The following is a 15,808-nucleotide window of genomic DNA, read 5'->3' on the forward strand; positions in this document are numbered from 1 at the left end:
GAAAGTGCTGAAAAATAAAACTGCCTCTTTATACTATATTCTCAGGGTGAACGTCGAATCCGTTCAGCCAGCCCCATCAAAGGAGTTTCTGCGAGGAGCCCGCCCAGCACCTCTCTGCCCCAGTGTCCTCAGTCTGCTCCAGTGCAAGTGAGGGCCAGCTCAGGTTCCCCCAAAACTATCTTCCCTTATCCCTCCCATCAGGACTCCCCACCCAAGTCCCCTCGCCGCCTCAGCTTCAGTGGTATCTTCCGCTCCTCATCCAGCTCCACACCTGCAGGCATCAAGATCTTCTCCAGGACCAGGAGAGGTGAGTCTAGAAGCTAAACTGCACCAACAACCCATTCATGATGAATAATCTGACTGTAACGTCAGGCGATGGATTGACTACAACTGTATTTTGATAGTTCTTTGAATGAAATATAGTATGTCATCTTAGGGCTGTTCAGTTATGGCAAAATTAATTATCTTTTTGTTTAACATGATTTCTCATTAACCTTGAGAACATCATGCAACAGTGGATGGTCTCGAAATTCAAATATAATTCAACTTAAAAACAAATACAGAAATAAATGTTAAAAAATAGAAAAAAAGAAACAAATTAGATAAATGATATGTTAATACAATTACAGACATTTAAATAAATATTAAAGAAAAAATAACTGTGCTGTAACCTTAGTGCACTTTCAGAACCTATTGAGAACTATTAAACATATATTTAACATATTCTAGTCAGTAAACACACTGCTGAGAAAGAAGTGGAGTGTTGGATTTACAACACAAGACAAAACTAAAGCACGATTGGAATACGGTACATATGTGTATGACTGATTATGTTTAAACCCAAAGTCACAATTGAAGCTATATTTTTGATCAATGGCCCAGCCTCTGGTGGTAATGCAGATTATTACTGATGTTTTTTGTGCAATTTTCTTAGGAAGACAATTGTAAAGGAAGTAAGACACAACAAATGAAACTATCTCATTATTTGGGTTTCCTGCTGCATAAACAAGGTGAAGCAAGCCACATACAGGAACCCGCATCTGTCTGAATGAGTTCAGGAGGTCAAATATTTTGCAGCTTGTGACAGACCTGACAAAAAAACATGCCACACAGCATTTTTTTTTCAGTTACACACATTGATCATTGATAAGGAAGCAGAAGCCTAGATTTCATCATGGTAAAAAAAAAGAAGAAGAAGAAGAGAAAGAGTCAATGCCTTGTTTTGCAACTCCCTACAGGCCAACATGGTCACAAGCCTCGTCAGACAGATGGCCGATAGCTTGAGGTGCAGATAGATGTTCCTTCGTTATCAGTCATCCTCTTATTGATGGCAACAGCTCTCAGGAAAGAAAATGGTTGGCTTTGTTTCTACTCAGTATTAAAGTTTTATTTAACTAGCAAGTCCTAGCATTGAGCAGTGCATTTCAAAGCCAGTTTATTAGATTAAGTTACAGGTTTGGCATCTCACAGGGCAGGTGGGAGTCCAGCCACAGTACATTCTCCAACATCAGAACTCATTAATGACATAATGGTAATGCTGGTATGCGCTGAGAGGTGGAAATAAGACAGGCTAGGCAGAACAAGGCTTGTTTCATGAAGAACAGACCTAACAGGAACATTTTCAGCTCTCGTGTCTCCATGTATTTGTGTGGCTGATTATTACATAACAAAAACCAGCCTGTTTCACATGGAAACAGCCCTGCTGGAAACGGCATCAAACAGCACACTGATGAGTCATATGTTTTTGGCTCGTACATATACCCATTCTTCTGTTTCCTCGCACTGGGTCAGTTTGGCAGTGGCTGGTGGAATACTTCTATTAGGACCAGGCCTCAAGAGTCAGCATGCTCCGTTTCCTCTGCAGATTGTTATTGATGGTAACCAAAACTAAAACGCACCAAAACACACCGACTGCTACAGCTTTCTCGTGCCAGCTCCTCAGGATTTTTAGAGTGTGATGTGGTTTGAGGCATTACCGTACATGCTCTCAGTCTCCCTTTTCTGACTAATGATGTGGCTTTGAATGAACATGGAGCAATGATGATGGTAACTAAATATGCTTATAAGTGAATATCATACAGCCACTGAGTGGGCACACCAGCTTTTCTATTTTTATTAGTGGGATGTTTTTGTAGGCACCCTACTTTCGCCACAAGGGTGTGCTGAAGGCAAGGTCTTGATTTAGTTCTCAAACTAATGTTGACTAAGCTGTCAGTTTTCTATATCTACAATATTATTATCAGTATTTTTGACCATTTTAATATTTTTACAGAATTGTATTTGTTTCTGAACATGTGATTTTGCGTAATTTGCACAATATTTATTAGGTGACTTTGTTTTCTCAGGAGCCCATATGCTCACTGGCCACTTTATTAGGTACACTAGAAGTTATTAGCTAGTACCAGTAGCTTTTACCTTCAAAACTGCTTCAGTTCTTCGTGGCATAGATTCAGCAAGGTGCTGGAAAGAGATCCTCAGAGACGTCGGTCCATATTGACGCGAAACAGTCGCATCACACAGTTACAACAGATTTGCCGGCTGCACATCCATGATTTGAGCTTTGAGATGCTGCATTATCCTGCTAGAAGTAGCCATTAAAAGACAGGTAAACTGTGGCTATAACAATGAAGATGGCCAGCAACAATACTTAGTTAGGCTGTGGTGTTTAAACAATGCTCAGTTGGTACCAAGGGGCCGAAATGTGCCAACAAATATCACCTACACCTTTCCTCAGCAGCAGAGTGAATGAACCATTGAGAAAAGACAGGATTCTGCCAAATTCTGACTAGGCAACATTTTCCTAATCTATTGTCCAATTTTAGTCAGTTTCCTGGTCTAAGCTGACATGAGTGACATCTTCTGTCACTCTCTTTAAACCCATGACATGGTTGTGCATGAAAATCCCAGTGGAGTTATAAACCAATCTCCCAGTACAATCTTGACTTGTGTTTCAGCTGTGTTATTACTGAGGGGAAAATGTTAGACTTCACATGGCAATGTGCTAAAAATCACAGCATTTTGGTGTGATTCATGTGACACTCTGACTAAAATTATGGATACACCAATCCTATTAGATCCAGAGCTCTGTCTCCTAGGAAATTAAACAAATAAGCCAGAAGAGTTCCAGAAAATCTATTGATATTGTTTTTGTTTCTGGAAAAATTGTATTGCATTGACTTGGCAGTTGGATTTCCTCCTCAAAATAGAGGCCAGAAATGACTAACTGTATCCCCGTAGAGAAAATGTCCTGGCAAACAGGTATGATGCGTTATTAATGTATGTATTGTTTTTTTTTTGTTGTTTTTTTTACTGTTCTTGCATACAGACCAACAACCATGACATGTTCAAAGTCACTTAAATCCTCGCCCACATTCTGATGGTTGGTTTGAACTTCAGCAGGTTGTCTTGACCATGTCTGCATGCCTAAGTGCACTGAGTTGCTGCCCCATGGCTGATTATATATTTGCATTAATGAACAGTTAATAAAGTGGCCGATGAGTTGTATATCCATATTTGATACAAATATGATCAGAATGTCTTCTCATTCCCATCTGGTCTAAAAACGTGTTTTACCATCGCCTGGACATTGTCAGTCTCTCACTGCTGAAGGCAACTGTGGTGCTTTCATACCCTTATCTGGAAGCGACCAGACTCTCAGGAGCTCCTCATACAACCATGCAGAGCTTTTTTCCCCTCCTCTCTCCCACTCTCTGTTGCTACTGTGTGCTTTATGTTGTCAGTAAATAAAGGAACCGGACAGTTTTGACTTTCCAAATTCACAAAACGCCGACCTTACAAGGGCAGAGTGGCTTTATTTTGAGTGTGGAAGTTAAGCGCAGAAAGAGCTTAACAAAATACACCACAGGCAGTATTTTAAATCCTTGTGGATCTGAAACTAAGCAACCTTCAACACAAACCGCAGTGAATTAGTTTTATAAGGATACTGAGAACATTATCACAGTATCACAGGGTGTGTGAGGTGGCTTGTTTCATCAGTGATATTTCAACCCCTCACTCATATTAGCCATTGACCCACTGAGCTGGAGTGGAACACTTGTATAACATGTTAATTGAGAGCTGTACTGGACACGCTGTAGCTAATGTGAGCAGCAGATACTGAGTGGGCCATCTGTTACGGGTAGGAGAGGCTAGTGGTATTGAATGGAGGCTTTCTGATCAGCTGACAGAACATGGGATGTCCCCCTGCTGTCATCTGATGGGGGCTGGTCTCAGCAGTCTTAAAGGTCAGGCCCCTAAAAGTTACAGACAACCAACTGCAATGACAGCACTGCAGGGCTCAAAACTATAACCTTTATGTCTTTATTAGTATTGATTTATGTAAGGAAATGCTTAGCTTTTTTCTGATCCTGAATGTTAAATTGCGTGATGACAAAGTGAGACAGATGTGCCTGTGCTTACTTTTCTCTGTTGGGAGAGGGAGGGCAGTCGGAGGAGGGGGCGGGGCAATGTGCAGCCAGAGCCAATCGCTGGTGTATCCTTCATGGACTGGCCTCCTTTTACAGGCTGCTGACATGCGTGCTATATTAGAGAGACGCCACCCACAGCTGCACCTGACATTTTACAGCACTGACACAGCTGAGAGGGGGGAGCGGCGCTCCGGTCCCAGTTGTTATTTGCATCACTTGTGAGCGGGACATTTCTCAGCTGAAGTTGTGTGGAAATTACAGCTTTCATACTCTCCATGCCTTTTATATTAATGCGTGAGCTGATACAGTACACTGCTTCCTGCTGGTCCTGGAGGATTTTTTTTGCCTGTATATGCAAGCTTAGCCTATATTGGTGACTTGCTGCAGTTGTCTTTTTCTGTCGGCAACTAGCACTGCTGGCTCCGAGGAAGAAAGTGGAATGCTCTACTTCATGGAGTAGGCAAAATTAGGATATTTCTCCTGCAGAGGACCATCCTTTATTTTCTTTATCAGTCGATTGACAGTGATCAGTTCCCACCTATTTAACCATCTCTCTCCTGAAGACAGACTTGAATCATTGTTACTTCAGTTGGATACATTTTTCAACTTAATTTCTGTACAGTTTTCTTCACCTAACAAATGGAGTGACTCTTACTCTCTGCACCCCTAACGTGATGCGGATGGTCATGGTCAAATTCAGTTTTGAAGCCACAACCCACTGCGTTTCATGAAGAGGTTTGGCAGTCTGAGGAGGAGCAAGAAACGGAAGGAGCAAGATGGGCTAGGAGGCCGGCATCAGTCCGAGTCGTCATGTCTGGCTGGTAAAGTGATGTGCTTTTCACCTGTTCTGTTTAAATGCAGCTTCTAGTAATCTTGGGTTCAGTTTCACAATCATTTATTCTAAACTTCTTCTAAAGTCCTACATAAATATTCTCAAGATTGAGTCTGTGCTTTGTCTACATACTGCATGTAGTTAGTGAATGCTGTTGGTTGTGGCGCTTATGGTTCTCCATATAGTCTAGGTGCTGATTACATGGTCTCTCGTCTCTAATTTCACAAATGTATGCAATACATCCGCAGTAAGTGACATGGCAAGGACCAAAGTGGTAAAGCTATGTTTGAGGGGCTGACCTGAGGCAGGAGGTTAGCTATCACTTTGCTGTACGCTAAATGCTGCACATACTCCTTGCTTTATCAGGGTTCTAACAAAGACTTTTTAGCGTTTTTTAAAGGTTAGGTATATATTTGAATTTGAATAAACTATACTAATATATACTTTTATTTTTACAACGTTTCAGCATCACAATCACTCGTGTTAAACATCTTTTAATGTGTAAATTGAAATGACCCTGCTGTCAGTTGTTTTTAAAAAGGTATTTTTTTGTGTTTCCTCATCATTCATAGGTAGTTAAATCCTCTGTTTACCCCTTACACTGGAAATAAGCAAACATTAAATAATCATGATCAAAACATACAATCAAAGTTAATATGAAAATTGGATTAAAAAAAATTGACAATGTACATTGATAACAATTTAGGGTAAGGCTTGGTTTAGGTAACTTGAAAGTGCTTGAACTTTACTCTTAAAAAGCTGTACAAACCCTGTTTATGCATATTGCTTGATAAATATGTCTTTAATTTCAATGTTAAAGCAGTGACAGAGACAAGGGAAATGTGTTTTTATTTCGTAGTGATCCTGTCATCATGGTAAAGTAATTTACCGCCACTATATCTGATACAGTGTCACTTCATTATTTCTGTCCCACATCCTGAGGGAGCCTCTTCAGAATAGCTGCTCCATTTTGAAACCTTTATTTAAATTGCCAGGAAGCATTTTAGCTGAAGAAGGGACAGTCAGAACATGCTAAGTAGATATTTCTGGGTTTTTCCTTATGTTTGGGGACTGTATCTGTTCATAATATCCCTCCGGGAGCTTATGAGAGGAAGCAGACAACCACCAACAGTGACAGAGAATGGATGGTTAAATGAACAAAAAGGCAGAGTTAAGGCAGCTATCGTGAAGTGTTGGCGCATAATGATAATGCTGGATGTGTGAAGCACTGGGACACTCTGTGAGGCGTTCAAGTGGCACTTTATCACAGACTTTACAGCTCCTGATTTAGAGTCAGTCCAACCTCGGTGGAGTAGAAGTGGAGAGCCGAAACCTGTCATAATGATGTACGTCCAAATGTGGCTGTGTAAGATGTAGTTTATTGTAAAGGCAGTATACGACGTGGTGACACCTCGGCCTAAACCATAACTCCTTTGATCCAGTGCAGCTTTACAATGGAAATGCAACTATGTGCAAATATCTACGTGAGAAATTTTTGTAGTTGCTTATTGGAAGACGTCTGTGCTTTGTATGTCAGTTTGAATTGTGGCTGCTCCTTTAACTGTTTTGCCATGATGCAGTTTGCACACCTGTGTGATAGTGAGCCTGATTATTGAGGTGCAAAACAGTCATCCTTTGTTGCAGAGACTAGTTAAAGTGTAACTCGCATTTTAGTTTGAAGTCCTTGTTGCTAATTGGGGATGCTAACTATATTACCTATTGCTTCACAATCCAAATACCAGTTCTAACCAGTGCACCTATACAGACATATCCATTCACAGTCGTGACTCATTGTGTCACCCGGTTGGCCAGAGAAGGCCGGAGCACTGTGTCCATTGGGTCTGTAGCAGCCTCTCTACTGCTCTGACGTCAACCAATGAGGATCACGTTGCTCCCAGAGTCACCATAGACCCCCTAGACTGAAAACACTCTGTCGACTCCTCAGGGGGCACCACTCTGGGAGGATCTGCTTTTATGGGTGTTATGTTAACATAGCCTGCAGTAAATCGCAATACAACAACCAAGTATAAGTAGGCTCTGCCAAACCCTCCAAGGTGACAGCTCAATCTCTGTACTCATTTCATGCAAACACCCCCAAATATTTAGTTTGCTATTAAATTACACACAAAAAACAGTAAATCCTCACAAGCGAAAAGCTGGAACAAGGAGCAATTAATCCACTGTGCATTTGCATGCTCCTTCGATGGCCTTATTCCCAGAGTTGGGAAGTCAAAGAAGGTGTGTTGGGTTTTATTGCTCAGAGCGTTTAAACAACATGTTCAGACCCTAAAACCACAAAAATATTGCTTTACTTGACTTGTTATCAGCATTGATGCTAATAAATAACTTTTCTAGGTTACTCTTTATGGCAAGTTACTAATGGTTATAACCGTTTAATTAGTAGTTTTTGCATAAGGGTAGGCAGGTATTATACCAGCATGCACCTGGCTGGGTCAATGTTTGTTTTTTTTGTTTTTTTTACCAAAACAAGAGTGTCAGCGAGAGCCATTATTCCTCTGTTCCTTCATTTGCTTTCCTGTTTTTGTGGTGTCGATGGCCCTTAAATCCTATGTTTCATACAACTTTGATTTTGATTTTACTAATGCATCAACCCAACATGTACTTTCATCCACCATATTTCTGCATGTTAACATCAGCTCACAAGTCGTGTACCAACATTTTTGTGAGTTATGCTTCTGGCTCGAGGAAATGATCACATGAATTTTCCCTGTCAAACTATTTTTTTCTAATTATTGTGACACCAAACCAATGTAGGGCAATTCACAAAGTACTTTATGAATACATTTTCTGTGAGTTGACTAATTGATTAATTAGACCAATCGTTTAATTTCTAATTCAGATAGTTCCACAATGAAGAGATAAGGAAATGTCAATCCACTCAGGCTATGGAAAGATCACCCTCACAAATCGATGCTGCTTTAGTCTCCCTGCTTAGACAGAGCTGTGCCCAATGCTTGCAGTAAGTGCATCTTGTCAGTGTGTGATATGCTCTTAGATAACATCACTCTAAAATATTATAGAGTTCTGCATAAGTGGTTTATGCATGTGTAAAGTTAGCTTGCCTGGACTACTTGCAGCCAGGCATCCATTTCCTGTTTCCTGTGTGGTGTCTAGCTGCCCCAGATTAACCAGGCAGAGGAGAGGGCTCCCAGCCCCGCTGTTATCTCCTCCTGTGGAATGTGCCACAACAGCGTGGCTAAAATAAGAAGGCTACACTGCGGAAGCAGGGCACGCCAAAGAGGGCTGGTGCACGCCAACTAAATGTCAAGAGATAGTGTCGAGTGCACTCGGACAGACCGAAGAAAAATGTTTAGTCAAAACACAGGGCTTTATTTTAAGGCTGCTCAATCATGGCAAAAAATCCTAATCACATTTATTGTAGTCATTGACCTTCATGCATTTATTGAACTTTTAAAAAAAAAGATATTTTCTTAATCTTTGAATATAATTAAAATATATTGTAAAACTTTACGATGAATCAATAATAAATAATACACATGTACTAAAATAAAAAATTAGATCAAAATTAACAAGATTAATTCATGTAATGTAAGTGCGCTTCAAATCAACTAAATATGTATTTACTATAAAAACAATCAATAAAAATGAACTGGACAAAAAAATTGGCTTTGCTATGTAACATGTAGTGTGCTGCCGAAACCTATTGAAAACAACTAACAAATGCAGAATACATAAACTATATTACATTGGTGTGTTTCACTGATTTTCTTTAAGACAAAATGAGAAAATCATTGCGTCACTGAATGTCGCATTTTAATAATTTTATTTGGATGATCTTGTTTTCATAAATGTTGGAAGTCAAAACCGTAGTTGAAAATTAAATTAATCACCAAGCCCTACTTTAGTTTCAAAATATGTATGTATAGAAGGCAGGAATAGCTACAGGAAATACTTGAAATAAATAAATATGAATGATGATGCTAAATACTTAATTTCTTAGTCATATGAAACAAACAGAGATCACTGATAAGTAGTGTGAGCATATGACTTAAGTCATGTGGGATAATTAACTGAAACTGATTCTTGTATTTTAATGCTTGACTCCTGACGTGACATTTACGTACTCTGGGCTTTACTGTCACACCAATGTTGGATATGTAGGCGTGATGAAAGTCAACTGGAAGTCTCATGGTGGAGAGCTTGTAATGTGAACCATTTGTTCTTCATCACCCATGTCAGTCATTGTCAGAAATATGTCGGAGCAGTAGATCCGGGCAGCGTGAGTGTCTCATGTCATCCTGCGTAAGACCGTGCGGCCTGATGTGAAAGAGCATGTGAGGGCTGTCATGTGACTGACACCTTCAACCTGACACCGCCCGCAGGAGGAGCTGCGTCACACACAGCTGACTGCTGCTACTGGAGTTTAATGCAGCTGCTCACAGGATGTTGTAATCGGCCTAGTTATTGTGGAGGGACGGCAGGAACGGGGAAAGGACAACCTGCATGATTAATTGTTTCTTTTTCCAATATTGATCCGTTATTGATCACTGTTAAGAGCATTCAATGGGATGAGTTTAGCTTTGGAGTGTCATCAAGGGATTTTTCATTAACACATAGCTGACAGCTGTTTATTCTACCTTACTCTGACACTGCAGCTGAGGACTAGGCCATAGGGATAATTACTGCCTTGAGTTAGCAATTAAATATAATCAATAACTTAATGAATACATTAAAAAAACACAATTTACATTATAATATAAAAGAAAACTAATTAAATAATAAAAAATATACATGCAATCTCAGACCTATTCCACTATTATATTTTAAAATGCAAGTTGAGTCAATGATTTTTTTAATCGCTTTTTTAAATTGAAGTTCCAGTTCTTTATCTGTCTTATGCACAACCATTAACAGGGCACGTGGGCAATGAAAAGTCTCGGCTCCCTCCAATAATGCCAGTAGCATAAAAGTATAAAAATGGAAATCTTAACATAGTGCAAGATAAAATAAGAAATAAAAAATATGATAAAATCATATGAATTAGACAGTTATTCCAATGACTAAACTGAATGTAAACAGAAATTTAGTAAATGGAAATGCATTTTGAGAATACATTTATTTAAAGCTTTGGGTTAATAATTCTGTGTTTGCTGTTGTGTCTTCTTGTCATATTCCATTCCGCTATTAAATTTTGTTTTGAGGCTTTTTGTCCTTAACAATTCCTTCACCATCCATATTTTAACGTAAACACATGCGGCCAATTTTTCGCATTAAACGTTTATTGATGAGTTCTCAGCTTTTGACCACTGATCCCACACAGGATCCCAGCCACCTGTCTCTGAGTCTCTAATTTAAAGTGTAGATGAAAACATTTGTTTTTTTTTAACAAAAAGAAAGAGACAAGTGAACAGGTTAGTAAACCCACCCAGGTGTTTTCACTTCTCGCTAATTAGACTTCTGCTCAGGTCTAATCAGGCAAAATAAGTGAAAACACCTGTGTGTGTTGACTGTGGATATATATACATAATATATATATATAATTATGTGTGAAATAGGCCTTAGTTTTAGAGCTGTCCTTCAAATGGTGGTTTACCTTGTGCACCCCTATCTGTCAGCAACTGGGCTGAGACTTTATCTTTGGTATCTGTGTTGTTTCTCAGTACTCTCTCAGTCCCTGATGGATCAGATATACATTCCTTTTCTGGTATAGTGTGTGACAACATTGATAGTATCAACAGCAGTCAGGATTGTTGCACCACAGTCTTGCCAGCTAAGCCTATCAGGGATGTCAATCCGCATGGCGTCTCAGTGTCACTAGAAAAAAAGTATCAACAGTACCGACATTGAGAGAAAGAAGAGGTAAGTGTCTCATACCTATTGTGGTATCTTTTACCTCTCTGCAGCCTCCGGACTCTCCACTCCCCCCACCACCCCAACCCAGGCGTCCAGCCAACCTGTGTTCACCCAGGAGGCCCAGCCGAGCGGGCCCAGCCCTGAACGCCTGGAGGCAATGTCTCGGTCACGCTCCATCTCCACACCTCTAGAAACAGGACACCGCCTCAGCCTTCCCTCTGCTAAACCCCCCATCCCTTCATCGAGCCCTGTGCCATCTTACTCTACCTCGCAACAAGTGAGTCACACTGCAGAACTATATTCATATAGATGCCATTCGAAGTAAAAAATTTACATTATGAAAAAAAAACGGGGACCTGGAACATTCATTTGAGATGCAGCTCAGCACGGTATGTCAAGTTTTCCTAGTCATTAATCTGTAATAAACATTGTGTTTTGGTTAGGCACCTCATCAGATGTCGAAAGTTTGAGTATATAAGGGCTAACAACATTATGATGGAAGTATAAGATGACCATTTCCATGCTCAATCATGGCTCACAAGTTGTTGCAGCTGTTTTTTGGTTGTCATAATTATTTACACAGATTTGGTGCTAAATGTAACAATTTTTGACTACTCGAGAATTGATAAAAAATTGTCAAAAACCCCTCCAAAATGCCAAATTAAGACACCAAGACCTTTAGAATGAAAAAACAGAAAAATCCATGCCTTGATTTGGTATCAAGAGTAATAGAGGTTTTCTTTCAATTTCTGCAAGAATGTATTTTTTCTGCAATTGGATGGATAAACACCCTTATGCTCTAGGTCTCTAGTTTGTGGTTGTAAAGTATAATGAGGCTGTGATTATCCACGAGGTCACAGCAGGCCATTTTATACAGTGAGGTTAAGTCTAAAAAAAATGCTCTCACTGCAATGAAATGCCTATGATGATTAACATAATCAAACATGAATAATATTGGTCTCAGCTATCCAGTCAAACCCAATTTATACAATTCCAAGACTGTTTGGGGACCCCAGTATGCATAAATATTCAAATAAAAATTTAAAATAAAGTTTAGCCTTACATTGGAGCATTATTTAGCCCCCTTTCTGACAAAATATCTTAAGTGTTGGCGTTAAAACTGAGCCCCCTTCAGGCTCTGAAAGACAGAAAGTCAGCAGAGGAGGATGGCATCCACACAGAGTTGAAGAGGCTAAAGGTCACCTCTCCAGTTTCTAGCTTTAGCAGAGCGTGGTAAGAGTTAAAAGTCATGACTGAACTGTCCTGGGGCTCAGGAATAGCAGATGCATGTGAATTCCTGAAATGGGTGAAATATTTATTGTTTTTACTCAAAAACAAGATTGAATATGTGATGAAATATGCAGGTCAAATGCTGTATCTTTACACTACTTCACTATCAGTAATACTAAATCATATCTTCTGAAAGTACTGGTAAATACCATGTGGATCACAAGATGTTAAAGTTAATAACTATTTTTTTCTCTGTGGGAACACAACAGCCTGTCCATGAGTCATGCGCTCGTTTACTCAGTGTCATAAGGGTTTACTTGGACATTGGTGAACAAAAAGCATGAATGATGCAAATCTCTTATTCGCTGGGGCGTGCTGTGTGTCAACAGGCCTATGTTTGCACTATTTGCTCTGAGAATATAAATATTATCTTTGCATTGAAGCAATATCTCCGACAGCAGACCTAAGACTGAGCAGGGCGAACAGTCAACTGTTGCTGCAAAAAACAGCTCAGAATTAGTCAGGGTATTGTCACAAGGGTTTTCATTGTGGGTTTTATTGAGGATTCACCACAGTCTGAGTCAGGATGTGATACCAGATTTCCCTCGGCCAGATCGTGTCAATTTAATGAATAATTATCTGAAGGTCTGCCTCGACCTGTCTGCTGTGAGTGATTGTGGATTCTAGCTAGAGAGAGTAAATCAATATTTCATCACAAACACTGAATACTGTTGATATTAACACCCAAGGACTCATGATTGTGGTTGAAGAGCGATAAGCCGGTGCTTATCAGTCTCTCTGTGTGTCCCCTTCTCCCTCTCCGTCATTAATAAGGGAAAAGACAAAACAATCTTCTGATACTGTAGTTTACTTTAGCCCAATCCAATTTTAAAAGCAATTAATTTAATGGAGTTGAATGTGTCCGCCTCCCTGGAGTTTGCTGTAGCACCAAAGCAGGCTACGTGCTCGTTGCGATGCAGCAGTAAGATTTATGGAAGTGCAGGCAGGAGTAGGTTCCTGGCGAGAGAAGCGCTGTGTCACCATTGCAGGGCGACACTGGGGACCGTCTTGCATCCCAGAGCAGGTACACTCAGACAGGCTGCTTCCTCACACTGCTGCAGTGGCTTGTTGTACTTGCAAATTAGAGATTAAGGGAAAACATGTATCAACAAGCACACTTTTGAATATGCAAATCTCTCAGCATGACACAGCAGAATTTAAATGCCAGAAGCTTGCCTGTGTTTTGTGCACAAAAAGCAAAATGTAAATGCCACAAATGTCATGTTTTCCTCGCTGCTGAGGCATCAAAGAGTTGTTTTTATGGAGCTCAGCCATGTTGCTCTTTTTGTCAGAAGAAATTAACTCTGAGGATGTGACAAGGCATCCCCAGCTTCTTGCTGCTAAGCAACGGAAGGGATTTCCTAATATGGTGAAGCACCCAGGTTGCTCTGCATGGAGGGGTGTGTCCACCCAGCGCCGGAGCTTCCTGCTTTATCCTCCACGCTGTATGTGAAAGATTTTTCCTGCGGTGAGTGTTGTTTGCTGGATTATAACTGTAACAAAGGAATCACTTGATTTATTGCCGTGGGATTAATTCTCACGCCGGTGTAGAGGCTGTTTGAGCGACGTGTGGACATTATCGGTTCCCCCTACTGCAGCAAATGGATCAGGACTGTTCCACTCTGAGTTTTAAGGGGTGTGTGTTGTCTAATAATAATGTGACACTAAAGTTGTAGCCCCACTGTACTAGCTGTATGTCACGTCACCTGTGTATATATTTAGCAGACCTGTAGGAGCTTTATATAATAGGTGAAACACCGGTGGCGCACGACGTTTTTTTTCCTCTCCTGTGTGGTTGTTTTGGTGTTTTGCGCACAGCACTCGCTGCGATCATAGTCTGCTGTGTCCGCGGCGGAAAAGTCGCTTCACCCTGCTGCTCACTCACAATTTACAGCAAAGTTTTGTCGTGCGCTGCCGTGTGTTGTTGTTGAGGATTTGCTGCGAGCTTCACTGCACACTTCTGCCTTTCCCCCCCTCTCACAGGTCTACGGTTTATTCGAAGGCATGCTGGAGAAACTTGAACTAGATGATGATGGTAAGTGTCCCACTGCGATATCTGTTGACACAGTGCTCTCTTTTTAACGCGTTTAGTGGTGGCATGTAAAGGGGTATCCGTCACATCAGGATACGGGAGGTATTCCAGATGTTTCTGTCCAAAGTGCGGCAGATGTTAGAGCAGCGTCTGCTCACAAGAAATCCAGCGATTCATCCGCTGATGTCACAGTAATTGGAGGGATTTCATCTACAGGCTGCTGACTACCCGTTTGATATCATAACTGACCCGTTTATATAGACCACAATGTTTTAATGAGAGTTCTACTCAGCGGTCTTGATAAATGAAGACATGTAATACCTGTGAAATCCCGGTGAAAGTTATTTTCTTGCATCATGTGAGGCTGAAACTAACGATTAATATAGTTATTTTTGAATATTTGATTGTGATGCAACTGGTATTCAGATCTTGTAGTTGTAGCAACACCACAGTGAAATAATGCTCTATTAATAGCAAAAGTCCTGCATTCAAAATGTACTTATGTAAAAGTTAAAAAGGTTAAACTGGATTATAGTTGTTGATGCTTCCACATGGTCTTCACTTTAATGTTGCAGCTACTAAAGGTGGAGCTAATTATAATTATCTCATATACTGATAAACCTGTAATATTGTTTGATATGGATTCTGCAATAATATAAATCTCCAAGTAACTAGTAACTTAAAATTGTCAAATGTAGCAGTGTCAACATGTCTTACCTATTTAAAACAGTTTCAATAATTGTTTTCTGCAGCATCAATACTTATATATCTGCGTTCAGCTCTCTCTTTTCTCCAACAGACTAATTTATCGAAAAAGTTAAAATTATTGTTTATGTTATGTAATTCTGCTGTTTTTTGCTACTAGCCAAGTATAGAAGTCGTCGTTGTCATGTTGTAGCTTTGTTATATTTATCTTTTCATAAAAATCTAAAATGTTATCGGCTCAACACTAAAATGTATAATTGAGGAGTAGAGGTAGCAAGTAGCAGAAAATGGAAATACTCACATAAGGTACATTTCCCCAAAAAATGTTACTTAAGTACAGTAGCTGAGGAAATGTACTTAGTTATATTTCACCACTGTTTGTACATTTTTTAAAACCTCCAAGAAAAGTTCTGGCCATCCAAGTACCCAGGAGCTGGAACAAGCACATGTTTTATTTTTTTTAATAAATAATTAATATTCATCTAATTTGTCCATAAACTAATAGACACTCTGTTTCCCGACCACATGTGGTGAAAACAAGACTGTAATCTTCAAACTGCATCATCAGTAAATGAGTTCCTGCAGTACTTTTTCTGTCTGTGTTTTTCCACTGTTTCTGTGCTTAAAGCAGATCTTAATTATCAGTAAGATGGAGCAGTAAAGTGGCTGTAAGTGGTCCAGGCCCAT

At 40.0% G+C, this 15,808-nt stretch overlaps 1 protein-coding gene across 5 annotated transcripts in view; it reads left to right on the forward strand.

The window, feature by feature from the left end:
* The window catches only part of LOC131980781 (5'-AMP-activated protein kinase subunit gamma-2-like), a 28,709-nt gene that overhangs the window by 3,885 nt on the left and 9,016 nt on the right, over positions 1–15,808 (forward strand). The window contains exons 3-5 of one of the 5 annotated variants that reach the window (XM_059345079.1): positions 46–307; positions 11,145–11,371; positions 14,368–14,419. In XM_059345079.1, the coding sequence (XP_059201062.1) occupies positions 46–307; positions 11,145–11,371; positions 14,368–14,419 (541 nt within the window). The other 4 variants (XM_059345080.1, XM_059345081.1, XM_059345083.1 and 1 more) reach the window with 4 other exon arrangements.

The sequence above is a fragment of the Centropristis striata genome, chromosome 11 (assembly GCF_030273125.1).
Source record: "Centropristis striata isolate RG_2023a ecotype Rhode Island chromosome 11, C.striata_1.0, whole genome shotgun sequence".
Classification (NCBI taxonomy): domain Eukaryota; kingdom Metazoa; phylum Chordata; class Actinopteri; order Perciformes; family Serranidae; genus Centropristis; species Centropristis striata.